At 60.7% G+C, this 17,876-nt stretch overlaps 1 protein-coding gene across 1 annotated transcript in view; it reads left to right on the top strand.

Annotated features, from left to right (window-relative positions):
- MNEG_2377 (Dynein heavy chain 1, axonemal) overlaps positions 1–17,808 on the top strand; it is a gene marked incomplete at both ends in the record, with an annotated part of 28,234 nt that extends 10,426 nt beyond the window's left edge. The window contains 48 exons of the mRNA XM_014049145.1: positions 159–251; positions 481–669; positions 1,073–1,172; positions 1,421–1,506; positions 1,815–1,885; positions 2,066–2,130; positions 2,326–2,423; positions 2,719–2,793; positions 3,075–3,125; positions 3,320–3,410; positions 3,651–3,753; positions 3,974–4,064; positions 4,341–4,438; positions 4,704–4,838; positions 5,045–5,111; positions 5,345–5,461; positions 5,694–5,816; positions 6,029–6,104; positions 6,348–6,468; positions 6,706–6,825; positions 6,992–7,134; positions 7,333–7,649; positions 8,015–8,084; positions 8,277–8,396; positions 8,588–8,679; positions 8,885–8,979; positions 9,163–9,271; positions 9,518–9,616; positions 9,716–9,769; positions 10,239–10,484; positions 10,926–11,065; positions 11,329–11,428; positions 11,615–11,786; positions 12,098–12,224; positions 12,550–12,663; positions 12,912–13,142; positions 13,430–13,571; positions 13,883–14,008; positions 14,293–14,426; positions 14,637–14,758; positions 14,998–15,116; positions 15,341–15,541; positions 15,780–15,869; positions 16,078–16,155; positions 16,428–16,736; positions 16,981–17,231; positions 17,525–17,701; positions 17,787–17,808. Of these exons, the coding sequence (XP_013904599.1) occupies positions 159–251; positions 481–669; positions 1,073–1,172; positions 1,421–1,506; positions 1,815–1,885; positions 2,066–2,130; positions 2,326–2,423; positions 2,719–2,793; positions 3,075–3,125; positions 3,320–3,410; positions 3,651–3,753; positions 3,974–4,064; positions 4,341–4,438; positions 4,704–4,838; positions 5,045–5,111; positions 5,345–5,461; positions 5,694–5,816; positions 6,029–6,104; positions 6,348–6,468; positions 6,706–6,825; positions 6,992–7,134; positions 7,333–7,649; positions 8,015–8,084; positions 8,277–8,396; positions 8,588–8,679; positions 8,885–8,979; positions 9,163–9,271; positions 9,518–9,616; positions 9,716–9,769; positions 10,239–10,484; positions 10,926–11,065; positions 11,329–11,428; positions 11,615–11,786; positions 12,098–12,224; positions 12,550–12,663; positions 12,912–13,142; positions 13,430–13,571; positions 13,883–14,008; positions 14,293–14,426; positions 14,637–14,758; positions 14,998–15,116; positions 15,341–15,541; positions 15,780–15,869; positions 16,078–16,155; positions 16,428–16,736; positions 16,981–17,231; positions 17,525–17,701; positions 17,787–17,808 (5,970 nt within the window). The remainder of the gene's footprint in view (positions 1–158; positions 252–480; positions 670–1,072; positions 1,173–1,420; positions 1,507–1,814; positions 1,886–2,065; positions 2,131–2,325; positions 2,424–2,718; positions 2,794–3,074; positions 3,126–3,319; positions 3,411–3,650; positions 3,754–3,973; positions 4,065–4,340; positions 4,439–4,703; positions 4,839–5,044; positions 5,112–5,344; positions 5,462–5,693; positions 5,817–6,028; positions 6,105–6,347; positions 6,469–6,705; positions 6,826–6,991; positions 7,135–7,332; positions 7,650–8,014; positions 8,085–8,276; positions 8,397–8,587; positions 8,680–8,884; positions 8,980–9,162; positions 9,272–9,517; positions 9,617–9,715; positions 9,770–10,238; positions 10,485–10,925; positions 11,066–11,328; positions 11,429–11,614; positions 11,787–12,097; positions 12,225–12,549; positions 12,664–12,911; positions 13,143–13,429; positions 13,572–13,882; positions 14,009–14,292; positions 14,427–14,636; positions 14,759–14,997; positions 15,117–15,340; positions 15,542–15,779; positions 15,870–16,077; positions 16,156–16,427; positions 16,737–16,980; positions 17,232–17,524; positions 17,702–17,786) is intronic.
- Between the last annotated feature and the right edge of the window lie 68 nt (positions 17,809–17,876).

The following is a 17,876-nucleotide window of genomic DNA, read 5'->3' as shown; positions in this document are numbered from 1 at the left end:
TCCGCTGCTGGCCAGTGCTTGCATACTTGGCTGCATCTGGCTGGGGAGCGTTGTGCTTCAGTGTCACATCTGACCTGGGAGGGATCAGGTTGGCAGTGGGTGGTTGAGATCCACCGGGCGTGTGCCCTCCCCTCCACTGATCTGGTCCGCCCGTCCAGGTGCCGTTTGACCAGCCGATGCGGCCGACAGGCAACGTCGAGATCTGGCTGGGAGAGGTGGAGCGCCGCATGCGCAGCAGCGTGCGCGCTCAGGTGGGGAGAGCTCCTTGGTTTGCCCCCAACAGGACCTCGCCCCTTGGCCTCTTATGATGAGAGGCAGCGGACCACGCGGGCCTTGCAGCCAGCCCTCAAAGCCGCTTTTCCATAACATGCCTTGCTGGACTGTGTATTGACCCTTTTTTTTTGATTGTCATAGCTAAAGCTGCTCATTTCCAGGCTGCCGGCACCCATAAACCGCCACCAACTGCCATTCAACCGCCAGATCGTGGCCGCGATGGCTGCCTACGGCTCAAAGCCCCGCACGCAGTGGGTGTGCGACTGGCCGGCGATGGTCGTGCTCGCGGTGACTCAGGTCTTCTGGAGCGCGGGCGTCGAGGGCGCCGTGGCTGAGAGCTCGGTGCCGGCGTTCCTTCAAAAGTGCACAGAGGACCTGATGGGACTCACAGACCTGGTGACTGGGCAATCATCATCTTGTTTGCTTGATCACAAACTTTGCCCCGAAGACAGGCGGGTTGGCTAGGGATGCTATGAGGTCGACTGTGAACGTCCCGAGGTGGTTTGTTAGGCTTTCGTAGACTTTGGACTGGTCAAAAGCGTGGAGGACGTGGGGGGGTGTTGGGCGCGAGTTCAGTTGTGCATCTGGACCCATTGCTGTCAAACAAAGGAGAACTGCCGACCAGCGATGCAGCTCAATGATGTTTGGACCTGCATGCACGCACCAGACTGGATGAACAAGGGGAATGCACTCTTCAAGACGGCCATGTCGCATATCCACTGCTCCACCATCCCTCCCTTACCCAACCAACACGATTTGGTACCATCCTTGAACATCCCCTCAACCCCGGCCCTGCCAGGTGCGTGGGCCCCTCACGGAGAACCAGCGCCAGATGCTGGGCGCCCTCATCACCATCGACGTGCACGCGCGCGACGTGGTGCAGGAGCTGGTTGAGGCGGGTGAGGAACGGGGAGGGCGGTTCATACGTTGCTTGCTGACTGGCAGGCGCTGCTGCCCAAGGCGGCCGGGGGGCTACATGCGTGCTCTGCGGAACGCGGAATTCCCGGCAGTTGGCTGAGCAGGAAGTGTGGCTGCTTGTGTACTTTGAACGGCGCCTGGTTGCGGCGCCCAGCTGCAGCAATCACACAAGTTGATCGATCAAAATTCGGCCTTGCTCTATGCTTGCCACACACTTGCTTGGGAGCAGGCATCCAGCGCACCACCGACTTTGAGTGGGTGTCACGACTGCGGTACTACTGGCGGGACGGGGAGTTGTTTGTTGACATGGTCCAGGTGAAGTGGCTGGGGTTTGGATTCAGATCGTGAATGTGGCGTCTGAGGGGGTGAATTGGTCGCCTTTTTGGGTTAGCTGGCTGGCATTGTGATTGCCACATATGGTGCTGCTGCTGAGGTCTGCGCCCGATCTGTGCTGCATATCATCCTGCACTTTACGTCTGTCCTAATTATGAGCGTGCCTGCTCGGCAATCAGCCCACATCCCCGATTTACACCCCCACACAACGAGTGCAAGAGCCACCCCCAAAACAGCACTTGAATGAAACCAACCCACTCAACCACCCCCCACTGACCGTCCCCTGCCAGGCGTCTGTCGCGTACGGCTACGAGTACCTGGGCAACAGCCCGCGCCTCGTCATCACGCCGCTGACGGACCGGTGAGCTACGGAAAAACGAGGGAGGGGGTGCGACAGTCAACGAGATACCTCGGGTCGATACACACGGCCTGGCTGACATCAAGCCTCCCCACTCCCGGCGGCATTAGTGAAGTGCGTAGACACTTTTCTTTCAAAGAGCCACGTAACGATGGTCCACTCATCGTTGCCCCGCCCCTCCAGGTGCTACATGACGCTCATGAGCGCCCTGCACCTCAACCTGGGCGGCGCCCCCGCCGGCCCAGCAGGTGCGCGCATAGCGGCTCCTTGCACCAACAAATACCAGCTGCAACGCGCTGCTGGGCTGCCGGTGCTTGATGTCAGTGCTTGGAAGGCTGCCTGTCCACTTGAAAACACAAAACACGGCGACATGATGGATCTGCCCTCTCTCAACCTCCCCTCCTCCTCAAATCACAAAACGCCGTTTGACTGCGTTTGACCAGGCACCGGCAAGACTGAGACCACTAAGGACCTGGCCAAGGCGCTGGCAAAGCAGTGCGTGGTTTTCAACTGCAGCGACGGCCTCGACTACCTCGCAATGGTGCGCTTCTTTTTGCGGGGGAAATCGTAGGGGTGCAAGCGCGCCTGCGTGCACGCGTGTGTGCCAGCTTGTGTGCGTGCTTGCACATGTGCTGTGCAGCATCATGCACCCCCACACATCGGATCATCACGCAAATGTGCACACCCGCCCGTTGGGGCTTGCATGAAATGGGCCTCGGTTTGCTCGCATGCAGACTGATTGACATTTGCAGCAATGCCACTTCATATGGGCTATACATCTGCCAGCAATTTGCGCTGCGTGTCGCTGGCCGCCCTCTACTTGAAAACCTCCCCAGGGCAAGTTCTTCAAGGGGCTGGCCAGCAGCGGCGCGTGGGCCTGCTTTGACGAGTTCAACCGCATCGACCTCGAGGTGCGCCCCCTGAGCACACACTCAGGGAGCACCGCAAACTCAGGGTTTGCCTGGTGTTGGGTTCCAAGCAGCGATTGCGAAAGCTGCCACGGTGTGTCGGAATGCGAAGGCGCCAGCCTGGATCCATCTGGCTTGGCGTGCAAGGGGGTAAGATGCTTGACCCCCGAGTGGCCTGGCAGGCGCTTGCTAGCAGAACTCGGCAGTGGTCTGCGCACCTGACTGCATGCGCACGCGACGCGTTTCATCTGAATTCTGGCTCGCTGACGATCGACACGGTTCAGGTGCTGAGTGTCATCGCCCAGCAGATCCTCACTATTCAGCTGGCCATCCAGGTGGGGCCTGAACAACTTGGAGACCAGGTTGGGGCGCCGCTGCATGCCTTGTGGAGATGTACGGCTTCATGCAACGACCAACAGCTGGTTTACAGTCTTCTCCAACGGCGGTTGTTGGAACGAATGAGTGAATGCCGCTGCAGCGCCCGAAATCTTCTGCAAAGCCACAACACCATCCCCGCACCCGCCCCCAGGCCAAGCTGAAGCGCTTCATCTTTGAGGACGCAGAGATTGACCTCAACCCAGCCTGCGCGGTGTTCATCACCATGAACCCTGGTTATGCGGGTGCGCAGAGGTCGGGACGGAAACGCGCTGCCTGCAACCCCCCTAGTTTGGTTAGCGTAGTCTGTGGCTGCATGTATCAGGTGCCTACCCAAGCTTTCTGTCAGCCTTGCTGAATCAAACCTTTCTGAGCTTCTGTCGCGTCTCACACTTCTTCCGATGGCACGCGCCTTCACACTGCTGCATGAGCGCCTTGACATCTCCACCCACACACCTGCACTCCCGCGCCCGCCCGCGTCCCAGGTCGCAGCGAGCTGCCAGACAACCTCAAGGCACTGTTCCGGCCCTGCGCCATGATGGTGCCTGACTACGCCCTGATTGCGGAGATCAGCCTTTACTCATACGGGTGCGCGATGTCACGCCCTGAAAGTACACTCCCACCAGAGCACCTTGTTGGGCACTGTGTAGCAACAGTCTGAATACGCTTACATTTAATTTCCATCAGCGCTGCACATGTGCGGCAGGCCAATTGACTGCATGCCAACGTCAATGCACTACTGTTGTCTTGCGATTCAATTCGGCCCTCACCCCTGCCTACGTCGGGCGCGCTGCGTTGATGCGCGCAGGTACAAGTCTGCCAAGCCGCTGGCCCGCAAGATGGTGGCGACCTTCAAGCTTTGCAGCGAGCAGCTCTCCAGCCAGGACCACTATGACTACGTGAGCCCCCCCTGGATCTGGAAGTCTCTGTGTATACTGCTGTTGGATTTGTAATCAGCAAGCGGGGCCTGCATGATTCGCGCGTCTTCCTGTGTTTGCCCTAGTTGTTGGTTGATGACGCAAGCAAGGGGCAACTGCTGACTCGGTCTCATGGGCCTGATGTTGCAGACAACCCTGGCCCTGGCACGATGAATCCCAAACCACCCTGTTACTAGGACCCATCAAACCACGTTGGTTTTGTGATTCCCAAAATCGCGCCCAATCACACCACCACAGGGCATGCGCGCAGTGAAGAGCGTCATCACCGCTGCCGGCAACCTGAAGCGTGCGCGGCCCTCAGACGATGAAGACGTGCTCGTGCTGCGCGCCATCAGGTGGGCGCAGCCTGCTGACACGTCATGTGGACCGACACCAACCCAACCTCTCCTTGTCATTGGGATGCTTTAAATTATTCTGCTTCCACTTGGCCGAGGGGTCGGGCAGCTGTTAGCTGCGTTGCACGGCAGGTGCGGCGTCGCATGCATCTGATTGTGCTTGAGTCTGCACCACATCCAGACAGCCTCCAGAAACCAATTCACGTTGCGCCAGCTCACTCGACTCCTGAACCCCTACATTTGAAATTCCATCCGCCATAATCAGGGACGTCAACCTGCCGAAATTCCTTGCCCACGACCTGCCGCTATTTGCCGGCATCGTCGGGGACCTGTTCCCGGGGGTGGCGCCGCCAGCCGTCGACTACGCCGCCCTCACGGGCGCTCTGCAGGATGCGTGCAGGTGGGCCTCATGTAGGCGTGTGAGGAGGGCAAGCATGGCTGCCGGCAGTCTCGTCGCCCATCAACGGCCGCTACCCTGTTCCCCCCGCAAGATTTTTGGTGCTGACATTATGTGAATTCTTGTTGTCACAATGCACACCATCTTTCTGACGTTCTGTCACCCAGAACCTGAACGGCCCCGCGTCTCCGACACTTTGCGCTGCGCAGGTCCCAGGGGCTGCAGCCGGCGGAGCCGTTCCTGGCGAAGGCGATCCAGCTGTATGAGACCACACTGGTGGGTGGGCGTGATGCCAAGGGCCGCCCGACGCTGGACCCCGCCAAGACGTCCATAAGCATGAAGAATACATATTGAGATTCTGGGAAGCTGGTATAAGTGGTCCTGAGCCTTGGGTGGGCCGCTCCTTTCCCAGCTTTGAGATCCAGCCATAACAGGCACCTTCATCCCACTGCAAGCGCTATTGCCTTGCGCTGCGCTGTTCATCGGTCTCCCTCCATGGCCCCTCCCAGGTCCGCCACGGGCTGATGCTGGTGGGCCCCACCATGGCCGGCAAGACGGCCGCGTACCGCTCCCTGGGGCGCGCCATGACGGCACTCAGTGCTGCGGGCGAAAACGCGTTTGAAAAGGTGCGCGTGTGAACCCTTGGTCGCCGAGGCGACCCGCGTGAGCGCCTGGGATCAGCCGCGTCCAGATGCTGCTGCTGGTGGTAGTACATATGTCTCTGCTTGTTTTGCTGCTGCTGCTGCTGCTGCTGCTGCTGCTGCTGCTGCTGCTGCTGCTGCTGCTGCTGCTGCTCACCCTTCACCACACTTGATGAAGGACACCCTTCTGAATGTCATCATGTGACATCACACTCAGGTCCGCACATGGGTGCTGAACCCCAAGTCGATTACCATGGGCCAGCTGTATGGCCAATTTGATGACATCACTCACGAGTGGACAGACGGCGTGCTGGCCTGCTGCATGAGAGAGGCTGCGCAGGTGAGCACCGCCTGCACTAAGTGGGAACGCACGTGTTCAGCTACTCAGTTCATGAAGGCACGATGGTGGGGATTGTTGGTGACCCCACCCTGGCCAACCCCGATCTGCAATTGGGCTGCAGTTGACCATTACGCGCATCCTCAACAAGTGTCAACGCAAGCATCTTCAACACTCCTGTCTCGGCGATCCTCCCTTGTTCGCGTCCCACGCAGGACACAACCCCGGACAAGAAATGGATCATGTTCGACGGCCCCGTGGACGCGCTGTGGATAGAGAACATGAACACGGGTGTGTGCCAAGCGGCAGCCATACGAGACGCACACGCCCCCGCCGCCCCCCTGCTACGCTTCCTGTTGACGCCGCTGTCAGATACTGGGGGCACGCCCAGCTCGAAGAAGCGGCATCCTGAAACCTTGAGCGCTTGCACCCGCGCTGAACCCTGCCGCATCTCGGCGGCCGTCAGCCTCCTCTCCTCTCATCTTTTGACTGCAGCCCCCGGGGCCACCAAATACCACAACCCCCGCCCAACAGTCCTGGATGACAACAAGAAGCTGTGCCTGGTGTCTGGCGAGATCATCACCATGACGCCCCCCATGACCATGATGTTTGAGGTGGAGGACCTCGCGGTGGCGTCACCCGCAACAGTCAGCAGGTGGGAGGGCGGGATGCTCCGGGCTGTGCTGAGTCAGCGCTACGCAGCCCCTGTGCGGATCGCTCTTCAAACACATCTGGTGGCAGCCGTGCCTTGGCTGCGTGGCTGCCTTGCGCGATATTCACCCAGCCTTGCCTGAAGCGGTGCAGCCTCCAGCACCTGCAGATGCAGTTTGTCGTGTGTATTGCACATCGGAGGCTATCGAAAACCCACATGCACATGCGCCCGTCCCTCCAGGTGTGGCATGGTTTACATGGAGCCCACTGCCCTGGGACTGGAGCCCCTGCTGGCCAGCTGGCTGCAGGCGCTGCCGCCCGGCGTGGCCGCGCACTCGGCGCTGCTGGGAGACCTCTTCAGGTGGGCCTTTTGCACTATTTCCTAATCACCTGATCACGTCATCCATTATTGTTGCCTTTGCAGGTTCTGTTAGGCAAACTCAAGCATGTTGTGTTGTAAAATCTGGAGTTTGTGTTGTGATTTTTAGTACGAGGCTCGGCTTCCCTGTTTTACCAACCCCGTCCAGGGCGCTGGTCCCGGGCTGTCTGGCCCTGGTGCGCAAGCTGCTCAAGGAAACGGTCCCCACCGTCAGTCACAACCTCGTGGCCAGTCTCTTCCGCCTGCTGGACTCCCTGCTGGAGGGGGCCGGCTACAAGTGCAGCCAGCAGGGTGCGCAGGCCAATGGGGGGTACGGGTGCATGACCCACTGCCTGCCGCCTGGAACCCCTCTATTGCGTGGGCGGCAGAGCGGCGCAAGGGATGCAGCCTGCAGTAGCTTATGCGGCTGGAAATTGCCGCATGTGCAGTCCGCTAGGGCTGCATATTACAAGCCTCTTCTGCGCTCACCCCGTTGCCGCGAGCCTGCAGGCGGCTCCCATAATCATTCGGAGGAGAGCGCCGCGCCGGCCGCCGTCCTGCCCGCCCTCTTCACATTCGCCCTGACATGGTCCCTCGGCGCGTCCTGCAACAAGGACGGCCGCGCCGCCTTTGACCAACACCTGCGCGGCGCCCTCGACGCGCTGACTCAGCGCGCCGCTGAGTTCCCGGCGGCCGCCGCGATCCTGGACGGCGCCGGGGTGGCGGCGGCGCCGCCTGCGGAGGCCGACCTGTACGAATGGGCGTATGAGCCTGCGGCGGATCTAGAAGGCGGTGGCGGCGGCACAGCGGCGAACGGGAGGGGCTGGGTGCGGTGGATGGACACGGCTGCTGGTGACTACAAGTGTGACCCTGACAGGCGTTTCAATCAGATCGTGGTGCCGACCATCGATACAGTGCGTAGGGCTTCTGCATGTAGGCGGCCTGCTTATCAGGAGCTGCTTGGGATTAAAAGGCGCTTGTGAGGCCGTCTGGCAGCGTGCATGAAACGGGGTATGAGGTTTGAGTCCTGCAATCAATCCCAAGCTTGAAACATGCGGTCATCGCTTCCGCGCTTGTGGCCACCTTCTGCAAATGCTGACGTGTGATGGCACTCACAATCAGAACATTCACCTCTACTGCAGGTACCCCTTTTGAACCCCAACGCCCTGGCCCCGCCATGTTGCTCTCCTAGGTGCGCTACTCCTACCTGCTGGACTCCCTGCTGGCCGGGGGCCACCACGTGCTGGTGGTCGGGGAGACAGGTGAGCCGGGCCTGGAAGGGCAGGCTGGTCACCCTCTTGTCGGCTGCGCTCTCGTCGTTCGCCTACTTCTAGCCGTGCCTGCGCAAAACCTCCCACCTACTAGCTTGGATGAAAACTGGCTGCATTGCTTTGAGATGTCGTCTAGATATGTAGAGTCCAGGTGCATCACTTGCCGCCGTTTTCATACCCCAGGCACAGGCAAGACGCTGACGGTCGGCACCAAGCTGGCAGGGGGCATGCCACCGGAGGTGGTGCCGCTGCTGCTCACGTTCTCGGCGCGCACCAGCGCGAACATGGTGCAAGACATCATCGGTGGGCGCCTGTTCCCATTCCAGCTGCTGAGACCATCCCCTGCGCTCTGCTGAACCTGTGTGCCTGCCACGACGTGTGTGCTGGTTGAGCGCCTGAATCAATCCAAAGGGTGAAGTCAGTGCATTGCGCCAACGTGCTGCAAGACAATGGGCTGGCGTGTTCGTCTCACACGTGTCCACCCAACCTTGCAGACTCGAAGATGGACAAGCGGCGCAAGGGCGTGTATGGGCCGCCGGCCGGAAAGAAGGCCGTGGTCTTTGTGGACGACCTCAACATGCCACAGGTTGAACGAAGTGTCTCGATAAGGATCATATGTTCTGCAGATGACACGGCAATTTTTGAGAGGCGGCTTGCTAATGGCATTTGAATGCTTGCAGGCTGCACGTTCTGACAGGTGTGCGCTCAAATGTAGCTTGCATTTGTGCACTGTCGCCCGCCTTTGCCGTCATGTGTCCCAACCTGCGCTCTTAACCTCACCCCCCGCGCAGCGTGAGCGCTACTTTGCCCAGCCGCCACTGGAGCTGCTGCGCCAATGGTTTGACCACGGCGGCTGGTACGAGCGCAAGCCGCCCTGCCCGTTCAGGTGAGGGGCGCTTCATGTTGTGCTCTTGCACGAGTTTGGCTTGCCCTGCATGCCAAGTTTCTGTCTTCGAACTTGTTCATCCGATGCTGCGCAGTGAGGAGATGTGGCAGGCTGTCTGACCCAGGTGTTTAAGGCACCGACCCATGGATATGCACTCCCTTTTTGTGTGCGCGCACCCTGCAGGCAGGTGGTGGACACCCAGCTGGTGGCAGCAATGGGCCCGCCAGGCGGCGGACGCAACCCCGTCAGCAACCGCGTGCTGCGCCATTTCAACATCTTGTCATTTGCTGAGGTGCGTCCTGCACACTAACGCGGGCGTGCAGCGGACGTTCTTGCCAGCGGGCATAGCTGAGCCGAGGGTCTGATGATGGGCAAAGACGGTTTGCTCTGCACTGCTTCAACCGCCGCGCACCAGGGTGTGCCTGGAATGGTCGTGTGGCACCACACTGCATGCGTGTGTGGGCCCAACGCACCTCCACATCGCTTGTGTGGTGCTGCACCCCAACCCCTGACCTAAAACCTTCTGATCCTCACTCAGATGGCTGATGAGACGCTGCAAGTGATATTTGGCACCATCCTCTCTGCGTTCTGCACTAAGCACCTGGGGGCTGCGCTCCAGCAGGGTATTGCGGACAAGGTGGGGGTGATGTAGGCGGGTAGAGATTGCAGGCGCGCCTTCAGGTGCCAGCGGTAGGCTGCACCTTAGCTGTGTCCACCAAAATCCCTGGATTGCCAGGAGCGCTTCTCTGGCATTGCGAGCGGCTTCATAGCAAAGCCAGCGCTGTATCAGGTCCGTTGGAGGTGCGCAAACGGCTTATGGTGGACTGCCTTGCTCACTTCACCTCCCAACCCTCTCAAAATCACAACACTCGCAGCTTGTGCAGGCGACGACGGCCGTCTACAACGCCATCAGGGTGGACTTGCTGCCCACGCCTTCCAAGAGCCACTACACCTACAACCTCCGCGACGTGGCCAAGGCAAGACCACACTTTGCTGCAAGCATTTTACGCTGGCCCGGCCCCACATACAGCCTAGTATTTCCACTGTTTCACTGGTTCCCTTGCATGCGTGCACGCTTAACCAGTGTGCGCGTGAGCACACACACACGCGCGCACGCACACACACACACAAACATACACACACTCACAGACCCTCTTTTCCTCGCTGTATGTCCAGTCCACACACAGGCCCCCTTCAGCCAGCCGTCCTATCAACGCTCATGCTTCTCTAACCCCACCCCATTGCACACCGCACCACAGGTGGTCCAGGGCCTCATGCGCGCGAGCCCCAAGGACACCACTGACCCGTCCCACCTGGTGACCCTCTGGCTGCACGAGGTCAGCCGCGTCTTCGAGGACAGGCTGACCTGCGACGACGACAGGGCGTGGTTCAGGGCGCGCCAGGAGGCGCTGCTGAGGGATGTGTTTGGGACGAGCTGGGGGGAGGCGGTCGGGGGGGAGCGGCTGATCTACGGAGACTACCTCGTGCCTGGGGCGGAGGCGAGGGTGAGAACGGCCTTGGAGGGCAGGCGGGATGGGCGCGTGCAAGGGCATGCGCAGGTGCACGACTTCACAGGGGGCTGCACTAGTAATGCTGGGGGAAACTGGCAGCACCTTGCCATCAATTGGTTGTCCGGCCTTGGCAGCCGTAGGTTTGCAGCGACTCCACGCAATCGCCATGATCTTTTCGCACGCACGGATGAGCCTTGTTTGTTGCGCAAGTGTGCAACGATTCATGCCCTGGACTCTCACTCAGCCCACCACCCCTCCCTTCAAACCCCCCGCACATGCACTCACACACATGCACGCACAAACACACACCCATACGCCCCTCCCTCGACACAAAAACATACGCACATCTGTGCGTGCGCACACACACACAGACACACACGCACGCACGCACACACACACACACACTCACACACAAACACACACACACACATGCAGGTGTACCAGCGTGTGGCTGACCTGCCGTCCCTCGTGGCCCTCTTTGAGTCGTACCTGGACGACTACAACGCCAGCAGCACGGCCCCGATGAGGCTGGTGATGTTCCTGGATGCAATAGAGCATGTCTCACGGCTGTGCAGGTGAGAGTGGTTGCCACGGGCCTCGGCACCACACACATGATACAGGATGTCTCCAGGTGTGGCGATCGCCAGGGATTGCAGTGTGCAAGGCGCTTGCCATTTGAAGGTCAACATTGAGGCATGTCGTGCGCGGGCAGCAAGCAGGATGGGGATTGAAAGGGTTCAATAAGGCCGTTTGCAAGGGGGGTTCAGCGCAGGGTGTGCTGGCACAGGTGACAAGTTGGTCAGTTATGGTCAACCCATATTGCCTGTGCCGTTTCCAGGGTGATCCGGCAGCCCCTAGGGAACGCGTTGCTGCTGGGTGTCGGCGGCAGCGGCCGGAAGAGCCTGGCTCGGCTGGCAGCCTTCATTGAGGATTACGAGGTGGGCAGGGGCGGCTGTCAAGAGACCTTGCCTGCATTTGTCTTCTCCCTGTATATGGTGTACGACGTGGCAGAGATGAACTGTTGAGTTGAAATGATGCACAAGAATATTAGCAAAATGCAGCATGCATCGCCATCTGCCCGTCCTGCGCACTCAAGGTTGCACTCCCGCCCCAACCCCCACCAGGTCTGCGGCATCGAGGTAGCCAAGGGCTACGGCGCGGCGGAGTGGCGCGACGACCTCAAGCGCGTCCTGAAGCGCGCCGGGCTGGAGGGGCGCGACTGCGTGTTTCTGCTGGCGGACACCCAGATTATCCAGGAGGGGTTCCTCGAAGACGTCAACAACATCCTCAACGCGGGTAAGGAAAGGCCGAGGTTAGGGTTCAGTGATGCACAGGTTTTTGCCGAGGATGGGATCGCTGGCTGTGGGTATAGCTGGGCGTTAAGAGTCAAGCCCGTGCAGGGAGTGTGCGTCGCACGTGCGGTCGCTGGTGACCCTGCAAAGGTTGACACCAGGCGTCGGCGTGCCTGAATACAACTGTGATCCCAGGCCAGCATCATTCAGCCTGCAGCGATGCGCCTTGCCGAGCGCACGCGCCGTCCCCATCGCGAACGGCGTCCCTCGAAGCCACCTGGCGACTCTGCGGGCCCCTATGTCCCGCCCCTGCAGGCGACGTGCCCAACCTGATGGGTGCTGATGATCTGGAGCAGATCAGCGCTGCAATGAAGCCCCTAATGGCGGCGCAGGGCGTGGCGGCCGTGGACAAGAACTCGGTGTACGCCTTCTTCGTCGACAGGTGGGAGGGTGGCCGAAACGGTGTCCAGGGGCTGAGTTTGGTTTCAGAACTGGTCAAATGCCAAGCGCTGCAGCACCCTTTCTTGCGTACATCCGTGGTCATTGAAACTTTCGAGGGAGGCTTGGGGATTGAGGTGTCAGGGGCGGCGTTACAGGCAGAGAGGAGCAGAGCGCCAAGCGACTACTACCTATTCCGGCAGGGACGCACCGCCTTGAGCCCTCGGGAGCGCCGCGTCCTCGACTTTCCCGCCACTCTTCTCGAGCAAACGCAACCCTACGCCCTGTCCCGGGACGGCCGCCCCATCCCGATCTCGTCGCCCCCCCAGGGTTCGTGCCTACCTGCACCTGGTGCTGTGTTTCTCGCCTGTGGAGGACTCCTTCCGCCAGCGGCTCCGCATGTTCCCGTCCCTCGTCAACTGCACCACCATCGACTGGTTCAGGTGGGGTTGGGAATTGTGACACATGCCCTTAGATCTGGCACACATTAGCAGTAGCAACAACTGGAACATCGTTTGGATGTGCCGCATCTCGGCAACTCCAGTTGGCCCTCGCTGAGTCACTCAGAATGCACGTTTAGCTGCACCATCCTGCTTCGCTGCCGGTGCGAGCGATTGACAGATCTGCGGGCGAGGCAGGGTGCGCTACGCATTCACACTCGTGCGCGCCCCCTGCCCTCGCTGCTTCTCAGGGAGTGGCCGGCCGAGGCGCTCTCGGGGGTCGCGAGAAGCTTCCTTCAGGACGTGGACCTGGGGCCGCCGGCCGCCGCGGGCGTTGCGGCCCCAATTGATTCAGACGCTGCGGCCACGGGGAGCGGCAGGGGCGAGGGCTGGGGCGGGCTTGAGGGCGTGGTGCAGTGCTGTGTGGCGATTCACAGGAGCGTGGAGGAGCGCAGCCGACGATACTACGAAGAGCTGCGGCGGTGAGTCGCGGGCGGGCGGGCGTTATATACCAGATGCTGTTATGTTTCGAGGCCTTTCTTGCTGTCATGAGGACGACGTTGGATCGTGGCACCCACTGGGATCGCCGCACTGCTGTCCAGCGGGACCTCGCCTTGCAGGCGGGGCGCCGGCGGTTCGCATGCCAGCTCGTTGTGCGGAAAAAAAACCGACATACGTGAATGCCTCATACCCTCGCCCTGGCCTCATGCCAACTCTGATTTATTCTGATTACCCCTGCCACTGCGCCTGCGGTCCTTTCTCCCCGCAGATACAACCACGTGACCCCCACCAGCTACCTGGAGCTTCTCACCACCTTCCTCAAGCTGCTGGCGGAGCGTCGCACCGAGACAGTGGCGCAGAAGCGGCGCCTGGAGGTCGGCCTGGGCAAGCTCACATCTACAGCAGAGCAGGTGGGGCACGACCGCTCAATTTGGTGTTAATAGAGACACTGCACTAGCATGTGTGTGTGTGTCTGTGTGTGTGTGTGTGAGTGTGTGTGTGTGTGTGCGTGTGTGTGTGTTTGTGTGCACCTGAGACAACCTTGTGCTTGCGCTTTGCACTGAGACGGAAGCAAAATACTGCAAGCATTACTCCCTTCCCCCAAACTGCTCATTTCTAACGAAGCTGGACAAGTGTGTCCCCATAACACCACCCAACCAGATTCTGCCGCGACCTAGCAACCAGCCTTCCACTCACCCCCCTGCCCACCCCCCTCGAACAGGTTGAGGTGATGCAGCACGAGCTGCAGGAGCTGCAGCCCGTGCTGGCGACCACGGCAAAGCAGGTGGAGACGATGATGACCGTGATCGCCAGCGACAAGGAGGAGGCAGCTACCACGCGCCTGCAGGTGGGGCCGCTCAAGGGCCGTTTGTACAAGCAGGAGGGCAGGGGAAAATGAGAGAGGACCATCCCGCATGGAGTCCAGGGGTGCCAGGGGAGAGAGCCAGCGGATGGAAAACTGTCGAAAGGAGTGGGGCTTGGACCATGTATCAAAGAAACTCTAAACGCCTGCACCTTTGTTGGCTTTGAGGGGGTCCAACGCATAGAAACCTGAATCGACCCTGCCACAAGGTTCCCTGAAATTGGTTGCGCACGCCGCCCTCACCACCCTCGACCCCCGGGTTACCCCAGGTCCAAGGGCAGGAGCGCGAGGCCAACGAGCAGGCGGCCGCCGCCAAGGCCATGGCGGAGGACGCCCAGCGGGACCTGGACGCGGCGCTGCCGGCGCTGGACGCGGCGGTGGCCAGCCTCAAGAACCTCAGCAGGTGCGGCCGTCCACTGCGCGGGCTGAAGGGCTTTTTGTTCCGTGCCATCCGCTGGTGCCGCCCTGCCCACTTTTCCTGCCGCCAGCCTCGGGCCCGTGTACGCGCGCGTCACCTCCCGTCCCTGGTTGCCGCCTCATCGATGAAGTCAGACCTTGGCACCACCTCATCCTGCCTCCCCGTGCATCCCCAACCGTTCCCTTCTGGCCCCAGGAACGATATCGTGGAGGTGAAGAGCCTGCAGAACCCGCCAGCTGGCGTCAAGCTGGTGATGGAGACGGCCTGCATCATGTTTGACGAGAAACCGAAGATGAAGGAGGACCCCACCAAGATGGGTGAGGGGGAGGCGTGGCAGGGGCAGGCTGTGCCGTGAAGTAGATCAAGGTAGATAAAGAAGGGTGCTGCGCATGCCGCCATTTGTCGTTGGCCCCCAGCGCGCCCGACTTTCACACGAGTCTTGCTTGGGTGGTTTTGGAATACCCACTGTTGTTTGGCCAATATAACACCATCCGCACGCATTGCTGGTGGCTCAGATGTTGGTTGTGCACTCCTGGACTCGCTCTGCCGGCCGCAGGCAAGAAGGTGCCTGACTACTGGGATGCCAGCAAGAAGCTGCTGGCGGACCCGACCCGCTTCCTGGAGAACCTGCTGACATATGATAAGGACAACATCCCCGACGCCACCATCAAGAAGGTGGGGTGCTCGCTTTTGGTTCGGGTGGCGGCGTCCTGGGGCGGCGTGAGGGAGGCCCTGAGCTTCACCATTTGTGATGCCACCGTGGAGGGTGGGAGCTTCGATTTTCACAATTGTTGCCAGTCAATGGTCCTGGCGTTGCCCAGGTGTTATCTTTGCCCCGTCGATTGCTGAGCTCGCCCTGTATCTGAAGACTGCAAACACCTCCATTGCCCTGCCCCCAGATCGAGCCCTACATAGCCTTGGAGGAGTTCACCCCCGAGGCCGTGTCCAAGGTTTCGCGCGCCTGCACCTCCATCTGCATGTGGGTGCGCGCGATGCACCTGTACAACACAGTGGCGCTGTCGGTGGCGCCCAAGCGCGCGGCGCTGGCGGCGGCGCAGGCCACGCTGGACAAGACGCTCGCCGACCTCACGGCGGCGCAGGTGCGCGGGCTTGCTTCAATTTGGGTGTACATGCGCAGCGCCTCGCACAAGTGCCTCGGTGCCTAAGAGTTTTTTTTGGGCGGGGAGAGGAGTGTAACAGTGGATGCGAGGGCTGTGTTGGCACACTTTCATGCCTCCATCCATCGCTTGCAAAATTTGTCACCAGCTGGCCATGTCACTCCACTGATGATGCATGCTTGTCGCTGGCTCACTCCTTACCACACCTTATCCCGTTCAGACGAGGCTGGCAGCCGTTGAGCAGAAAATTGCGTCCCTTGAGGCGGCGTTTGAGGAGGCCACCACAAAGAAAGCCTCATTGGCTGCCCAGGTGCGGCCCTTGTTCCAAGTACAAGGGTTGGTGTGAATTTGTGGGCTGTGAGTCGCAGCACTCTCCAGTGCCTTGTCACACGACAAGTTTCCCACAATCTTGCCTGAGAAGATAGGCGGGTGCAAGATATTTTGGGTCTTGGTTGTCGTCAGGGTCAGTCAATCAAGGTGCCGACCCTGCTGTCGGTCTCTTTGATTGTGCGCCGCAGGTCGAAGACTGCCGCGTCAAGCTGACTCGTGCTGACAAGCTGATCGGAGGACTTGGCGGCGAGCGCACTCGGTGGCAGGTAGGGTTGCCCGTGCCTGGTGTTGGGCTGCAAAACCCCGTGGTCATGGTGGGATGCTCTCATTGCCCGCACTAAATGCTGCCTTGCATGTTCCACCAAACCCAAAGCTTGCTTTACCGCATGAACAACAACTGCGTTTTGGCCCGACCGCCTCGTCATTGTTGCCCTCGTTTCTGCCACCACTACCCACAAGCCCTTGTCGCTCCCGTTGCCACCCTTACCCCTCGCCCCTGCACCAATCATCCTGCACCCACCCACCATCACAAACCCAGGCCACCGTGCTGCAGCTCCAGTCCGACCTCTCAAACCTCGTCGGCGACATCGCCCTCGCCGCCGGCGCCATCGCATACAGCGGCCCCTTCGTGCCCTCCTACCGCGCCGCCCTCCTCGCCGACTGGGGCGCTGCGCTCGACGCGGCGGGCGTGGCGCGCTCCAAGGGTGCCAACCTGGTGGCGACGCTGGCGGACCCCGTCAAAGTCCGCGCCTGGACTATCGCCGGACTGCCGAGCGACGCGGTCAGCGTGGAGAACGCAATCATCATTAGTAAGGCGCGACGGTGGCCGCTGATGATAGACCCTCAGGTGAGTTTGGGGGCCGAGGCTGGGGGAGTGGGCGCGGGAGGAGTTGAGAATGCATGGGGGGCCGTGGGGGCCAAGGGAAGTGCAGTTGGTGATGCGAGCACATGGAGTGTTGTTCGGCCGAAGAAACATGAAAGTCTTGACCTGAAGCAGATGCTCATGAGAGCAGTCCGTTCCCAACGCACTTAGTCAGCCACACCCCGTCCCACCCCACCCCCCTGTCTGCCGTCAAACCCCGCCCTCACAGGGCCAAGCCAACCGCTGGGTCAAGGCCCTCGAGCGCGACAGCGGCCTTGAGGTGGCCAAGCCCACCGCCAAGGACTTCCTGCGCACCCTGGAAAACGGGGTGCGCTTCGGGCGCCCCGTGCTGCTGGAGGACCTGGGGGAGGGCCTTGATGCGGCACTGGAGCCGCTGCTGCTGCGGGCGACGTACAAGCAGGGCGGCAGCGAGGTGCTGCGGCTGGGGGACAGCGTCATCCCTTACCACCAGGACTTCAGGTGGGGGCGGGTTGGGGGTGCACGAAGGGCGGCAAGGTACATGGGGATTGCATAATTGGATTCAAACGCGTCAGGACAGGGTGAGGACTTCTCAGAACCCAAGCATGCACGCAAGCAGATCTCAGCCAGCGTGACGCTCCCATGTTGGCGCCATCGACGCGGCTGTAACAGCACCCACGGCACGCTGAGCATTGGATAGACGCGTACAGCTGCTCTTTGCCCCAAGCTCGCCTGGTTCGCTTTCAAACCTTGCTCTCCCCCCCCCCCCAAACGTGCTGTGTGGTGTAACCCAGGTTCTACATGACCACCAAGCTGCGTAACCCGCGGTACGCCCCCGAGGTGGCCGTCAAGGTGTCACTATTGAACTTCTTCGTGACTCCAGAGGGCCTGGAGGACCAGCTGCTGGGGGTGACCGTGGACAAGGTGGGCCTCTTAGTCAAGAATGGGGTTTGCGGTTGGTGGCTGGAAGGGTGGGGAGGTTTCGGGCCCAGATTGAGACAATTTGTGGAGGTGTTTTCGGCACTGGTGTTCAAATTGTTGAGGAGGTGTGGACAGGGTCCGCGGGTCCCCTCCATAACTCCACTCCTCCATCCCTACATCCCTGCACACCCCACACCCCACCACCCACGCCGCCCCCCCATAATC

The sequence above is a fragment of the Monoraphidium neglectum genome (assembly GCF_000611645.1).
Source record: "Monoraphidium neglectum strain SAG 48.87 unplaced genomic scaffold scaffold00268, whole genome shotgun sequence".
Taxonomy (NCBI): domain Eukaryota; kingdom Viridiplantae; phylum Chlorophyta; class Chlorophyceae; order Sphaeropleales; family Selenastraceae; genus Monoraphidium; species Monoraphidium neglectum.
This window is presented reverse-complemented; position numbering and strand designations above follow the sequence as displayed.